This window comes from Lotus japonicus, chromosome 3 (assembly GCF_012489685.1).
Source record: "Lotus japonicus ecotype B-129 chromosome 3, LjGifu_v1.2".
NCBI lineage: Eukaryota > Viridiplantae > Streptophyta > Magnoliopsida > Fabales > Fabaceae > Lotus > Lotus japonicus.
Window position 1 is genome coordinate 2,189,975 of NC_080043.1, and position 16,796 is coordinate 2,206,770.

Consider the following 16,796-nt stretch of genomic DNA (forward strand, 5'->3'; position numbering starts at 1 on the left):
TAGATATAGATGTGTAAGTGAAGTATTTTCCTTCCGGTAAACTATATATTTGGGTAGACTTTGTGACAGCTTGCTCTATAAAAACGACATAATATTAATTGTCAAATAGCCAAAGATTCAATAAATATATGAGAATTCCATCAAAAAAAAAATAATAAATATATGAGAAACGACAGAAAAAGCATTTTTTAAAAAGAGAATCCCGCTGCTGATTATGAAAAATACACATTTTCCACGCTGGTTTTTATCATTATTGGGATAATTGCTAATTTTGTATGTTATTTATTTATTTCAACGATCAGTATTGATTTGATATGATTCGTTAAGATCTAGCCACGTGTTATTAATAAAAACATTTTGTCATCATTCTCCGTTCATGAATTAACTAATGCCATGCATTTCGCGTTCATGAATTATCTAATGCCAATATGCCATGCAATTTGTCATGCCGCCAAGGAATTCCTACGGCTCATAGGAGTACTGATTTTTAACTTAATTTTTATTTTCATATTTTTATTAAATTAAACAGAATAAAAAAATAACTTTATATTTAAATTTAATAAAATAATCTTATATTTGTCAATATTAACAAAAAAAAGTAGAATTTTATATTAAAATTTGAGTAGTAATTATTTCAAAACAAAAATTAGTAGAGTACGTTTTAGTGTTTTTGTAAATATAAAAAAGGGTAATGATTGAATTTAGATAAAATGATAAGGATAAAAATGAGAATAAATTCAATAAGCTTTAACTAGTTACCTTAGGTAGCTTACTAAAAAAACTTTAAGCTACTAAATAAGCTGCATTACCGAACATTTTTAAAGAACTTTTAAGCTAATTAAATACTCGCTTCGTTCCAAAAAGTTTGTAGTTTAAGGTTGTGGCACAAAGAGTAAGAAAGCAATTATTGATAGTACAATTTGACTAGATTGTCTTTATTTATGGTGTTATATTTCCAAGGATAGTGGTAAGCATATCAAGAATTACAATAAACATCGTGGATGAAGAAAGTTTAATAAATAAGGGTATAGAAGAAAAAAAAAATGGAGAAAATACATTTGACTCCTAAAACAACAAACTGTTTAGAATATTGAAATCATACCCAAAACTACAAACTTTTTGAAATGAAGGAAGTAAGTTTTAAGCTAGCTGAAATGTCATGTTAAACATACTCGTTCATTAACATAAAACATATTGAAATTCTAAAGAACAAAATATATGATCGAATATTTCAATAGATGGAAAACCAAAGATACTCTATTGGTCTTTCCAATTACTTAGATAAAGTTTGTTTTTTTACCTCGAAAAGATAAATTACACCCACCAGAAATTGATTCTTTGACCTCTCTCATCCAACTTACATGTTCCTTAGCTCTTACCACTTGAAATATGATTCGGTAACACTTAAAAAGAGTCTAATATTAATTGGGTGCAACATGTATAAGCTTAATTTTTTTTTGAATATATAATAAGCTTTAATTATTAATTCAATAATTCATAAGAATTTCATTTATTTTTTATTTTAAAATACGTGTTGATGACTGTGTTTTTGTTTGTGCACATGTGGGTTTAGTCGCTTTCAGGTTAAATTAAATGGCCTGAGGTTTTCGTTGGGCGTTGAATGTTACACGTCCTTATTTGCAACTGAGAATAGTAGCATCATCAATTTATAAATTGCCCACAATTTTGCCAAAAACATGTGGTTAACATAAATAAACTATATATAGTTAGAGCCACCACATTTTCGACCCACATTATTAATCAAGAAATAGAATTCAATTTGAACCTTGAATTATTTGACTGCTGCTTTCAAGTGCACAATTAAATCTATACATTATTTAAGTAATGACTGGCGTGATCAATCAATTAAAGTCTGTTTCACTGTGCACCTTATAGATGACAGCTGCAATACTTATGTCAGCATTATTGAGTATTGAGTATAGGCAGAAATTAAAAATGAATAAAATTAAATCTCATATTGTCAAATTCTTTCTATCGGGAATAATCCTCTCACGCCATATTACTATTACATGTATGATGTTAAACTTTAATCTGATTTATTTACTGGATATAATTAACAGAATAGGATCCGGATCCTTCACTAGCATATGATAAAAGAAAGCCAAATGGTCCTTATTATATCCATAGATTGTTCGTATATACGTGCAGTTATTGGTAAAATTAATCAAGTTCTTCTTTCATTAATAAGAGACAGTTAAGGGAAATTGTTCAATCGCATCGCCCAGTGGAAGAATACATGGCACAATTTAGGATTGTGCTCTTTAAACAAGGTGGCCTACTTTCAACTACCATTGTTATTACCCACACATATGGTCATGGCTATCCCCCACCTACCTATGCAACTCCATTGCGCCTCTATTTCTCAGCCATTGAGCTTGCTTGGAGTTGGAAACTTTCTCTCTTAGGATTTTTCAAATTATTAAGCTATATATATTATATAGTAGTTTCTATATCCCCTATTAAAAGTCACTTTTTTTAGTTTCTTTTTCTCATAATATAAGTTATTTTACATTACTTATAAAACATTAATCTTTTCAATATATTTCATTGCTTATAAAAAAAACTTATGAAGCATTAATTTTTTTTTACAAGTTTACCCTTATTCTTAATACTCAATATTCAATAAGTTTTCATGTTTCCCAAACTTTTACTTGATCTCCAAGACCCTTTTCATTAAAAGATAGTGGAATATTAACATGGAAGGGAATTTCACATGATGGTAATTTGGAAAAGTTTTTTAAAAAGGCTACAAATTTATTGCTACCAATTAGTTTTAACCATTTTTCTTAATCCTAAATAATTAGGTAAAACTGTAAAAGTGACTTATAACAGGGGACAAAGGGAGTAAGTTTTATGCTAAAAAACGTTGGATGTGGAGCAGAGCTTTTGTCCACCACCTCCAAACACAATATATAACTCAAAAGAATAATATTCATTAATGTCGACCTAAAGCATACGCTATATACAACTAACTCAGCGTTGACTTAACGTCCTAAATTAGCGTTGACTTAACTTGTCGAAAATCCAACAATTTTAGGAATTGGAGATTGAGATATCATTGATTTGGAGATTCATGTGCTCTTCTATTTCTTTTTGTTGTTATTCGTGTTTGAACTCTCTAGAACTACTGTTGGCACTTATGCTGCCATGTTCACTAGAGGGGAGGGACACCATCAATTTTGAGCTCTGATGACAAGAAGTGCAAGAGTCAAGGATTTTGCGGCGGTGACGATAGTCTTTTGAAAGAAGGGGACACATACATTTCAAGTTAGCACCGGTTCCCTAGAACGACGCCAATTTGGTTGGTGATTTACACTAATTTGATTAATAATTAATTAGTGACGTTATTGTTAGCCTCACCCACAGTAGTGCCCAGTGAGCATGTGTTAATTAGCATCGGCCATTCTAGTCGCATACTTCATAAACGAGATGATCAATTTCAATTTTGTTTTGCGTTATCCAGTATGGTCTTTTTTTATTATTTGTAAGCATGTCTATTGTTATCCGATACAAATTATCATTAAGATTATATTTGCATAATATTGAATCTTCATAGAAGGCAAACATGTAATCAAAGTGGAGCTAGCTCTTACAATGAAATATTTAATTTTTTATTTACAAGATTTAAATTCAAAAATTTGCTGAATAAAAATATATTATTTAATTGTTTGTATTCATATTTTATATACCTACACTTTTGTTTTTCGTATACAGCAAATGTAAATACATCTGAATTTGGAAGTAAAAACTAAAAATACATTTTCTTATGCAGTAGTACTACATAAATATAGATTGATGCAAGGGAATAGAGAGACACCAAACTTGGATTTGTTGTTATGCAGAAGGGCGAGTGAAACCAAACACCTGACCGACAACTGCGAAAATTATAGATTGAATCTTACGTTGAGTTTGTTTCTCAGCACCAAACAGAAAATATTCTTACAATGAGCTTTGCAGAAAAAGACAAAAGATCTTATGTAAATCTCAAAGGATACAAATCAATCTAGTTCCAAACAAGTGGTTGCGACTTGCGACATGGAGCTTTCATTCAAACATCGTAGTCCTCTCCCACCGCAAGTGGTTGTTAGCTTTTTAAGGACAGTGTGGTTTAGTTTTCGGAAAGTTTTAGGAAAAATTAATGTGTTCAAAGAATTTATTTAAAAAAAAGAACTAATTGTTCAGAAGGTTAACTTACTTGTAAAAGAATAAAATAAATAATTTATAACTTGTGAGAAAAAGGTTGTGAGAAAAATAATAAATTTTATAGGTTAGTTGATATAAGAGCATCTTCAACCTAAGTTCTTAGATTTGAGTTATTAAGTTAAGAATCGGACTATTTCTTTTCTTAACCAATTGAAGAGGTCTAATGTAGACGAGGCTGATCCAAGGGTAAAGCCACCCAAGCAAGGGTTTTAGGCCTTCAAAAAACAATTACTAAGAAAAAAAGGCATTAAAAATAATTGTTTTCTAAGTAAAAAAGGCCCCAAAAAACCAAACATTAATACTAAGTCAAAAAAACTCCAAAAAAAAACTTTCACTTTAAAGTTGGCTTTAGGCCTCACTGGGCCGTGTACAGACATTTTGGGGCCTAAGGAGAAAATGTCAAAGAGGGTTATTTTTACAAGAATCTTAAAGAGACTTAATATATTATATAAAATATAATTTTTTATATTAATTTTCTAGTTTTTTGAGCTGCAAAATCATTTATCAGAGTTTATAATAAAAGAATTCTAACATTTCACTTTCAATAGATAAAAGAGTTAAATCATTCAATCTTTCTTATAACATTGTTGATCTTACATAAGATTTAAGCGATTTTAATTTTGAGAAAATTCTTTTAACAATACTAACTGTTACATAGATTGTCAATAAAATTCTAAGTGCAATATAAACATTTGAAAAAAAAATCTAAAATTTAAATATAAATTAATACTTCTATCGGTGTGCTAATATGTATAAAAGATATCCAATACATCACATTCACTACTATATTTTTTTTTTGTAGAACATTCACTACTAATACTAATATGTATCATATGTTTATTTCAATTCCTTGTATTTGTTTAATTCCCAATTCTACTTTTCTGTATGTCTCCTTAATCTTTTTTGTACCATGTGTCATCATTGGCGCTTGTTTACTATATTTGTCCAAAAACACAACTATGTAATCATGTAATAAAACAAATTTGTGGGCCTAAATTTCCTTTGGGGCCTTAGGCAGCAGCCTATTTTGGCTAAAGGGTTGCACGACCCTGAGGCCTCATTTAGTGTTAGGCCGGCCCTGAATGTGGAGCTCTTGGTTATTAAAATTAAGAACCCTCATTCAACAAAGTGTTTTTGCTTTATTGAGTTCTTTTATAAAGAAAAAATTTATCTCTCATTCATATACTCAACATGAATTAAAACTAGAGGTAAAGAAACAAATATAATGAGGAAAACAAAATAGGGAAGATAAACAGGAAAACAATAGAAAATTTAAATTATACCCATATTGTTCTAAATATTAATTAAATTAATAGTAATTTAAGCATTAATATTTAAATTAAAATAAAAAATGTGTGGAAATAAAAAATATAAATACATGTGGAATTGTGGGACTGAAGAAATAGTGTTAAGATCCTAAAATAAGAACTCGTGGTTGGAGCGAAATCAACATCAATTGCTTATGAGATGCTTAAATCCTACGTGACACTTTGAACTCACAAAAATAGTGTAAAAACTCAAATTCAAAAAATGATAAGGATGGAGATGCTCTAATTGAAAAAAAAAAATAGAAAGAGAAGATAAAGATTGAAATGACTATTGTTTCATTTTATTTGTTTGAATATATGAGATTAGTTAGGATCCCAACTGCGTGTAAATCTTGCCCGCAAATGGATTTTACTAGATGTTTCATGTTACTAGATTAGTTAACTATGTCACGCTTATTTAAGCAAAGTCTAGCCTAACCTAACATGTTTCCACCTTGGCAAGCAAAGGCATTAATGTAGATATCTAGTGTAGGCGTTGCGATGTTCATGAGGAAGGAATCCACTATGTGTGGGGTTGCAATGGCTCGTCTCATATATTGCATATGTTTTGCGCTTCCATTCTATTGAGTTTGGTCAGTTTAGGACTTTTGTAAATCGGCTCTGGGAAATTTCTCAGTCTCGGGTTGTTGAAGCATTGGTGTATGCTTGGCGATGGAAATGGCAGTGCAACTTGGTCTTCACTAATGAGCCTTTCAATTATAATATGGTGCAATAACAAGCTTGTTCCATTCTCCACATCTTGCAACTCTCGTTTGCTTTTATTTTGCGGGTTGTTTATGATCGATGTGTGGTGTGGTCGTGGCCTCCTTCTACTTGGGTTGCGCTTAATGTACTTGGCAGCTCACTTGGTAATCTTGGACCAAGTGGCTATGCTAGGCTTTTCAGGGATGACTGTGGGAGGTGGGTGGTTGGCTTCTCGACTTCCTTTAGGATATATGTCTTGCGGGCCGAGATGCTTAGTTAACGCATCAACAACTGAGTTAGCTTCCCTGAAAATAGGACCCAAACGATGTGAGTAAAGGAACTCAAAGAGAGACAAATTTGGATGACAAGTGGCACACGCACATGGTGATCAGGGCAACCAAAATTTAGGAACTGGATGCAACACGTTGAGTCAAATTCAATGACCACACGACGAAACCCCTCAATGCTAAAGGAGATGAGCATAAAAAAGGGCCCCTCGTAGCTTCGGATGCAAATCAGAACAAGTACCTATGCGCTTAGAGAAAGCAACAATAAGGGCATCGAAATGGTCCCTTATCACCCCACCACAAGCTGTCATATTTGTAGAAGATGAATAAGCTCCAGCCAAATTCAGCTTAATACAATCTTTAATCGACAGGATTCCACGATTCAAAATAAGTAGAGTCTGAGTCTCTAGCACGCAGAATTCGGTGCAAGTGGAGAGCCTCCTTGTTGCAAGCTGATTTGGCCTGAATAACATTGCAAAAAACTACACTAGTTACGCATAAAGATTATGTATGTGATCCGAACTACAACTTTGATTTCTCAATTAACGATTTTTATAACTTACTTTACTCTTTAAAATGAGTCACACAATTTTATGAGTCAAATCTCTCAAGCTAGCCAAACACCAAGAAGTATCGCAAACCCATTAATTAAAGCACCCAAACAATCGTCCTCGTAATACATGTCCACATGTCAATATGATGAAACCCATAGATGCTGGCACTCAACACCACAGTCTCATTCCACGATCGCAATAAAACCAACCTTGGAAGAGTGAATAGATTTGCCTCCAAACAAAGACTTACTAGATTTATTTTCACTTTATTATTCATTGCTGCTTGCGTAATAATTTTTGGAATTCTAATTTTTGCATTATAAAAACAACACAAGAGAAGTGCTTTTTTGAACAAGTCCAGGGTAGTTTGGTAACAGCAAAAGTACTCTCTCGTGTTCTTCCATCCATCACCCACACCCTTTTTAAGGCTAACGCAGTGAGGGAAGTTTCGTTGTACGTTGCTTCTTCTCTCTGTGTGAGCTGCTGAGCTGTGTGAGGGAGAAACAGAGTGACAGAAAACAGAGAGACAGAAAACAGAGGAGGAGAAAACCAAGGGTTCATCCTCCCATTCCCATAAGACTCTCTCTTTCTTCATAGAATTTGTCTCTCATTTCTCTCTCTCTCTCTCTCTCACTGTGAGACAGAAACAAAGGACTAGGACTCTCTCTCTCTCTCTCTCTCTCTCTCTCTCGCATTTCCTTCATTCGCAATCATGATCTCATCTAGATGCAGCTTCCTGGTAATTTGATGAACTCTTACCAATGTTTTTCTTTCTCTTCCAATGTCTCTATCTTGTTGGATTTTGTACCCAATTTGGTGTAACAAGGATATAGACTCGGTAAATATCACCGGGATTCTGTGTTAATTGTTGAAGATATGAAAAAAAAAATTGATTTTTCTTCTTCTGAGTTCAGATTTTGATGAGATTAGCTGATTTGGTTATCTGGGTTATTTGTTAAAGATATAAAAAATAGATTTTTTTTTTCTTCTGATTTTGATGAGTTTAGCTGATTTGTTTTCTGGGTTGCTTGTTTAAAATATGAAAATTTTGATTTTTTTTTATTCTGATTTTGATGAATTTTGCTGATTTGGTTTTCTGTGTTATTGTTTAAAATATGAAAAAAATGATTTTTTTTCTGCTATTTTGATGAATTTTGCTGATTTGGTTTTCTGGGTTACTTGTTGATGCTATGAAAAAAAATTGATTTTTTTTGTTCTCTTCCATTCCCTGCTTGTGAATCAGGAAACAAAAATGGCTCTAGCTTGTTAATTTTTGTTCACAATTTGGTGTGCCAAGAATTTAGACTTGGTAAAGATTCCAAGTTTCTGGGGTTTTTCAGCTATGAACATAAAATTGATTTTTTTCTTCTTATTTTGATGAGATTAGCTGATTTAGTTATCTGGGTTATTTGGTCAAGCTATGAAAAAAATTTGATTTTTTCTTCAGATTTTGATGAGATTAGCTGATTTGGTTTTCTGGGTACTTGTTCAAGTTATGAAAAAAAAGTTGTGTTTTTTCTTCTGATTTTGATGAGATTAGCTGATTTGATTCTCTGGGTGCTGATAATTTGTCTCATTTTTCCTCTTCTGGTGATCTTTTTACGCAGAGCAACTCAGGGTTAGGTGGGTCTAGCAACTTCTCTGGTTCACAGAGAAGGCATTCAGCTCCTTTGAGGGTGCTGTGTATGGCCCCAAGCAGCAGCACCAAGTCAGGTGATAGAAACGGCAGCGTTGTGATGGAGACGCCAACACTGACGCCGTCGAAAGAGAATGACATGAGAAACGGGACCACCGTGGCGGACGTAGACGATAACCCAATCTCCCCCGGCGGTCCTCAGGATGTGTACGGCGAGGATAGGGCCACGGAGGATCACTTTGTGACTCCTTGGAGTGTCTCTGTCTCTAGGTGAGTCACATGATCTCTTAATCTAGCCTGTTGTCTTTCTTTTTTGTCAGATTGTGTACATGTTTGGATGATACATGTAGAAAAACACAGAGAAGGCAAAATCATGGTGTACAGAAGCAAAAGCTAAGGGAAGTTGCTTTTGTCCACCATGATTTTGGCTCACCGTGTATCCAGACCTACACTGAATCACTTGTGATTTGACTAGTCATATAGATCCTTTGTTTTCTATGTGTATATGTGATCATGTGCTTAATCATCTTCAATGTTTACATTCCCTTCTGTTTATTCCGTATTGTTGTGTTGGTGAATGTGATGCCCCTATTGCAATTCTAAATTCTTAATGGAGAAGATCGTAAATTGAAGTGTGCTACTTTCTGTACTAGATTAGCCAGAGAGAGAGGTTGAGCCATTATGCATAAACTTACATTTTAGCTGATTCTTACCTTTTCAGTGGTTATACATTGTTGCGAGATCCTCACTTCAACAAAGGGCTAGCCTTCTCGGAGAAGGAGAGGGATGCTCACTACTTGCGTGGTCTTCTTCCCCCGACAGTTATTCCTCAGGAAACTCAGGTTAACTATCTGACTAGAAGATACTATGAATACTTTTCTTAACTTTTGAAAGCTATTAGATTGTTATTGTTCTCACACGACATCAATTTAAATTTTCTGAAGGTGAAGAAAATGATCCAGCACATACGCCAGTATCAAGTTCCATTGCAGAAGTACATGGCAATGATGGATCTTCAGGTGTGGCCTTGTGAACAATTCTTTTTTGAAAAGTTATGAAATAATGCAGTTTTTGTCTGCTGCTTCTTTATTAAACATTGTTTAGCAATTGTCTAGAACTAAAATTCATATAACTGTACCATGCAATGTGAAAAAAGCGCACGTGGATGATGAGGCCAAACTTTTTTGCAGCAATCTCTGAACGATTTTTCGGTGCCCTCAATATGTTGTCTGCGCACTTTTTAAAATGTGTCGAAAATTTTATGGTGGTTTCATTATGCTCATGATTTTATTTATAACTTTGAAATTTGTCTTTGATGTAAAATCATATCTTGGTGGAAGTTTCCTCTGGTGGTTTGGGTGGGAACTTTTTGGAAATGGACTCTAATGCTTTCACTTTAATATATTGTCGGTTGCAGGAAAGAAATGAACGGCTGTTTTACAAACTCCTTATCGATCACGTGGAAGAGTTACTCCCAGTTGTCTATACTCCAACTGTTGGTGAAGCTTGCCAGAAATATGGCAGCATCTTTATGCGTCCTCAGGGTCTTTATATCAGTTTGAAGGAGAAGTAAGTTTGACTTCGACTGCTCTTTTATCCTTTGGAGGCTCTTTGAGTCCGTTTGGACATGGACTTATTTTCTCTAAATAAGCTAAAATAAGTGTTCTTTGATTTGCATCCAAATGCGTTCTTTGTAGGTTTTCACTTTGTTTTGAATAGTTTATCTGTTGTTTTTATTGTTCATTTGTTTCTTGTATGGGTTTTAAACTTAAGGGGAAGGATTCTTGAAGTACTAAGGAATTGGCCTGAGAAGAACATTCAAGTCATAGTGGTAACTGATGGAGAACGGATCCTGGGTCTTGGAGATCTTGGTTGTCAGGTAATGTCTATCTTGTTGTTGTGAACATTTACTATTCATGATGGTTTTATTGAATCACGAGATCGGTGTTTAATCTCTTCTCCGGTAACCTATGTTGTATTCTCAGGGAATGGGAATACCGGTAGGAAAACTCTCCTTATATACTGCTCTTGGAGGAGTTCGTCCTTCTGCTGTAAGTATATATTTCTTGCATTGTTAAACCAAAATAATATTGGTTGTGCATAATGTAACTTCCATTTCTTATTATAACTAAAAATATTCTCTTTTAAAATGATTTCAGTGCTTGCCTATTACCATTGATGTGGGTACAAACAATGAGAAGCTGCTAAATGATGAATTATATATTGGACTAAAGCAAAGACGAGCAACTGGGCAGGTTGATAATTTTGTTTCCTTGCTTAGTCATGTGGAGTTAATCATTTTTAATTTCAGTCACCCCAACTTTCTAATGTACTGAAATATTTACTTTTCTCCAACTTTGCTGATACCAGGAATATGCTGAACTTATGAATGAATTTATGACTGCTGTCAAGCAAACTTATGGTGAAAAAGTCCTAATTCAGGTATTAAGCAGTGTGGAAAGGCACAATTTCTTCATGTATTGGACGTCAATCCTTACTAATTTCGACTTTCCTGTTTTCTGTATTTCCCATATATTTAGTTTGAAGACTTTGCAAACCACAATGCTTTTGATCTACTTGAAAAATATAGATCCACACATCTGGTGTTTAATGATGACATTCAGGTAAGAGTTTTTTTTTCTTGAAAAACTTCAGGTACTTTGGTAACTATACTTATATAACTAGCTCTGAGATATCATATCTACTTTGTTCCAGGGAACAGCATCTGTGGTTCTTGCTGGACTAGTTGCAGCTCTGAAATTGGTTGGAGGAAACTTAGCTGACCACAGATTCTTATTCCTTGGTGCCGGAGAGGTAATTCTATAGTCCTGCTATCACGTGTCTTTCTTCATTGGTTCTAACTTTTCACACCCAGGAGACTGCTGCTTGACTTCATATATTAGAACTCATTAAAGCAAGATTTCTTAAAATCACTTTGACTAGAAAATGATCCATCCATTTTCTCCTCATTGCTTAATTGTACTGTCTGGTGGTTTCAGGCTGGCACTGGAATAGCAGAACTCATAGCACTTGAAACATCAAAACAGACAAATTCCCCACTGGAGGAAGTGCGCAAGAACATTTGGTTGGTGGACTCAAAGGTTGTGTAAATTCAATTTAGCTCCACCTTGATGTAACAGATTCTCATCTTCAATTTTATTAATCCTTTATTCCTACTTTTGCAGGGACTGATTGTCAGTTCCCGGAAAGAATCACTCCAACATTTTAAGAAGCCCTGGGCTCATGAACATGAACCTGTCAAAAATCTAGTAGATGCTGTTAAGGTATGATCAATCTTTCTGTTCATTACACACATAACCACAGCAGAAGTTCCAATTTTCTTAAAATTTTCATTGTTACTACCTTTCAGCAAATCAAGCCAACAGTGCTGATTGGAACATCAGGACAAGGTAGAACTTTTACCAAAGAGGTCATTGAGGCCATGTCCTCTATAAATGAGGTACTATGTCAATCTCTATGTCTACCTAGTAGCTACCATGCAATTTGAAATCCAGATAAGCTAAGCAATGTGTTGTATGATACTTGCTTGCAGAGACCTATCATTCTTTCTCTTTCGAACCCAACGTCGCAGTCAGAATGTACTGCTGAAGAAGCTTATACATGGAGCAAGGTAACAGGAAGCAATGATTAAGCTTTCATTGTAGTATATTGCTATGGTCAATTTAAATTGATTTATATAGTTGGTTGGAGCTTGGGATTGATCAGTGCTGATTAATTTATTTGCATAGGGACGCGCCATTTTTGCAAGTGGGAGCCCATTTCCCCCAGTTCCGTATGATGATAAAGTGTTTGTGCCTGGCCAGGTATAAGCCCCTGATATTATCTATAAATATTCAAATTCACATGTGAAATATGGTCTAATTTGGTTGTTTTGTTCCTTTCTTCATCAGGCCAACAATGCATACATATTCCCTGGATTCGGTCTAGGTTTGATTATGTCTGGGACGATTCGAGTGCATGATGACCTGCTTCTGGCTGCCTGTAAGTTCACAAGATACTTGAACTTTAATTTCAATCTTCATAACCCCATCGTTCACAAGATACTTGTGGACTGACAAAAAAAAACTGTTGTAGCGATAGTTGACTTGGTTTTTATGCTATTACTGACATACATTACAATGTCATGTAACAGCGGAGGCTTTGGCTGAACAAGTGACACAAGAGCACTTTGACAAAGGGCTCATATTTCCACCATTCACCAACATCAGAAAGATTTCAGCACATATAGCTGCCAAAGTTGCTGCTAAGGCTTATGAACTAGGTTAGCTTTTAGTTTTCTATTGCTATATGCACCTTCTACACTTGCATTTCTTGAAAGCTAATTATGTACATGTTTGGAAACTCGTTTGAAACCTACAGTGAAGCCAAAATCATGACAGACAGAAGAAAAAACTATAGGAAGTTACTTCTGTCCACCATTATTTCACATTCACCGTGATTTTCGAACGAGTTTTCAAACATGTAGCATGTTTGTATTAGCTTTTTTTTCTTAGAGTCAATTCTGATGTCTAGAATCTACTCGCAGAAGCTTCTCCTCATAATTGTTTTTTGTTTAGAATCAACTATTCTAAAATATTTTCCAAACATTGCACTAAAATCGAGTTTGTGTTATTCTCAGGGTTGGCCACTCGCCTTCCACAACCCAAAGATTTGGTGAAGTTTGCTGAGAGCTGCATGTATACCCCAGCCTACAGAACCTACCGGTGAAGTGACAATCCAAAAAGCAAAAAAAAAGTGACAACAGCCCCATTTTCTTTTCTGGTCAATTTTTTAATTAATTTTTTATTGTGTTCTTGTAAGTTATTTCCTTACTGTATTTGGGTGGGTTAGGAGGTTAGGACGGTGTGTAGTGGTAGTTGGACTACTAGTAGGGGCTATAAATTTTTGTCATGTGACAGTAATCAAAATTGGAAAAAAGGAAGAATTTAAAAGACTTGATATAAATGGCTGAAAGTGATTGTCTGATCAGTCTTTTTCTTTTGGAATTGGAGATGAAAATGAGAGTTCAAGCAGCTACCTAACTCACTTTTAGAAAATTAGTTGGTGGGAAAAGTAATTCCCCTTAAAGTAACATTTTTCATTTGTGTTGTTATGGGCCAAAGAGAGACTTTCAAACTTGTTCTTCATACTTATTTAGGTAAAGTTGGCAGTATCTTATAGCTGTGTGGCTGTGAATAAAGGAAGTCAATTTTAGTTTGGGTGTTGTTTAAAACACCACCTCACCCCATTCTCACCACATTTTTCAATATTTCATAAATACCCCTAATGACACACACCTTTACCGTTTACTAGTCAATTTTAGTCCTTCAAAATTCTTTCATCAACTTTAGTACTTTTTATCATTTTCCCCTCTTCTTCCTCTTCCTCGCGCACCCATAACCCCTTCTCCGACAATTCCACATCACTCAAACTTTCTCCCTCCTCCATCTTCCCTCCAATTTCTATACAGCTCGGTCATGAACATGTGATTCTACATATTGCTTAAATCATTATATTATATTTGTATTATGTAGCTGTTATGCTATTGTTTCTATTTTGATTTGTTTGATTTGTGAATTATCCTTTGAACTAGTAAGTAGCACGTGCAATGCACAGGTGGACGAGTATTTTTCTTTGTAAAAAATCTAAAAAATGTTTTAATTAGTATATAAAGATTAAATATTTTAGCTTAAAAATGTAATTAACACTTTACTAACTCTATGAAGTTTGTTTTTGAAAAAATAAAAACTCTATGAAGTTGAAGTTGGCAGCACTCCCCTTTTATCCTTTATGCAAACTGAAGTTTAGCGTGATTACATTCCAAGTGTTGAACTTAGTCTGTTCTCTTAAATTAATAAAATATGAGAAAGTAAATAATTAGATCAAATTATGTTTAAAAGTTAATTCACATATACAATGAAAAAATAATAAAAGAATTATTACTTTTTTTTATGGAAATAAAAGAATTACTACTTGAATTTGAAAAGATTGTCATACTTTTAATATAGATAGTAGAGAATATATAAATCGTGATATCCTAGCTTACTTGGACAATCCAGCAAAGCTTTTATTTTGTTCTAAATTTTGAAATAATTCATTTCTGTCAAGAGAATAGAAAGGAATGACTGGTTTGGTAGAATACTTGAGATTCAGTATTGGTTAAGCCATTTACCATATTCTTGCAATCCCTGATATCCATAAGAATTAATCGTTAAAACTTACAAAGTAAAGCACACCACTTTATCCCACCGTGGCTCTCTTGAGCATGTGCTAAAAATATATCTCTTGAGCTTGTATAATTATTTAGAAATTAATATAATCAATTCTCCTTGACCTAACTGAAAACACTCCCACTCATGAGGTATAAAGATCTAAGGATACTCTAGAATCACACTTCGAGCTAATTCTAACATACATGAGAATTAATGTGTATTTATTTGGATAAAAAAGAGATTGCAAGTAACTTTCACAAAAGAAGACAGAACATAGCTTAAAAGAAACTATTATTTTGGGTATTTAGTCAAAGGAAAAATCTGCCGATTCTATCATCTAAAGTTCCCATTCTATTAAAAAACACCAGGTGAAAATCTTAATCAAACACAATTTCATGAAGCTAAAAACAAAAACAAAATGTAGGGTAGAAACAACCAACATCAATTACAATATAGAAAGAGTAAACATTAAAATGCTTCGTTGTGCTTGAACAAAAGCATTTTGAATTTCTTAAATAATCAAAAGCGTTTGTTACCATGACTAAAAACAAAATGAAACATTGAAACTGAATGACCACACCCAACTTGTTTCTTTGAGCTCAAACCCTTTCTTTCTTCTCTTAGAACGAATCTGAATGAACACACCAACCTGCATCTTTGTGCTAGAACCCTTTCTTTCCTAAGCATTTTGACAGGTTGATGAATTCAGCAGCTAACACACATATTAAGGCAACCTATTCATCTAACTATTTCAAGATATCAAAGATATTCATTATCTTGAAGACAACATGCAACATATAGATAGTTGACAGAATTAGATAAATTCAATTAAGACAAATGATAGAAAGTGTCTATTGAGCAAACCAGTTTCAATAGAATTATGCCATTGCCAAACAAATCTGTATGTTAAAACAGATTTTGTAGGATACTGTTTTGATGGGTACATATATGTTTAATAGATCTAACTAAACTATACTAAAACAGAGGAGAAAAAAAAAGCAATGCATTAACTCACCAAGTACCAATCGACCAACTAAACTAAACCTAAGGAAGGGTTAAAACATAAGAAAGTCAAACTAATTAAAAATATAAGGCAGAGATGTAATTTCATATAGGTAAAGAAACATGCATCATAATCTTTTTCTTCCACAAAACATGTCTCTTCCTTTTTAATTCTCCTTAAGTTCCTCTTGCACTTTCATTTGTTCTAATTCTGCATTAGGTGAGGAAGCAAGGTTTCTCAGGGAGGTTTCTTCTCACTTCTAAGAAACTTGCTGCAATGTCTCTGTGGCTTGTATAATCTCCAAAGTTATTAGTTGTACAGAATTCACCTCATGAGCCTCTTTCATCTGCTCCTGAATCTCTGATTTTTTGTAACATGCAAAACACGATCAAGAGGATGGCCTTTATATTTTCAGTGTAAAGTCATATGATGGAAAGTCAGAATTCAGTTTAAGCATTTGTAAGTTCCAGAAATGTAACACGCAAAACACGATCAATGAAGGTTACAACCAAAAAAAAAAAAGGGTTAAGAAGAAAGATCCTGAGGGTTCATCCTTATGTCCTTGTGGCAAATAAGAAATCGCCCGTTGTTGCGTTACACAGGCAAAATCGACAAATTTGTAAAAGAATATGTAAATCTTAAACATATAAAATAGAAGTTATTTAGTACGCACATCAATACTAATCAATACTAATTCACTAATAGTCCAATTTCTTTCTCCCTCGCCACTCCTTTGGCCATCTAAATCACTAATTCTAGTTTGGTCAGTGTCAAAAAAAAAAACTCAGAAGAAACAAATATACTGTAACAAAAATTCTGCTACAACAATTATTATTATAAGACACTATATGCAGTTTTCAGACTTCAG

General features: G+C 33.8%; 1 protein-coding gene across 1 annotated transcript; it reads left to right on the forward strand.

Annotated features, from left to right (window-relative positions):
• The first annotated feature begins 7,431 nt into the window (after positions 1-7,431).
• On the forward strand, positions 7,432-13,702 carry LOC130748257 (NADP-dependent malic enzyme-like). The gene is made up of 19 exons (XM_057601443.1): positions 7,432-7,816; positions 8,685-8,983; positions 9,435-9,555; positions 9,658-9,732; positions 10,131-10,282; positions 10,487-10,592; positions 10,699-10,764; positions 10,873-10,968; positions 11,084-11,155; positions 11,254-11,337; positions 11,429-11,527; positions 11,713-11,814; positions 11,899-11,997; positions 12,084-12,173; positions 12,267-12,344; positions 12,463-12,537; positions 12,625-12,715; positions 12,867-12,995; positions 13,353-13,702. The coding sequence occupies exons 1-19, from the start codon at positions 7,790-7,792 to the stop codon at positions 13,439-13,441; spliced, it is 1,950 nt and encodes a 649-aa protein (XP_057457426.1). The 5' UTR covers positions 7,432-7,789; the 3' UTR covers positions 13,442-13,702.
• Positions 13,703-16,796: the final 3,094 nt, after the last annotated feature.

Coding starts and splice junctions, on each gene's coding strand:
- LOC130748257 (XM_057601443.1), top strand. CDS start 7,790: ATGATCTCATCTAGATGCAGCTTCCTG. Junction 10,969..11,083: donor AAAGACGAGCAACTGGGCAG/GTTGATAATTTT, acceptor TGCTGATACCAG/GAATATGCTGAACTTATGAA. Junction 12,345..12,462: donor AAGCTTATACATGGAGCAAG/GTAACAGGAAGC, acceptor TTATTTGCATAG/GGACGCGCCATTTTTGCAAG.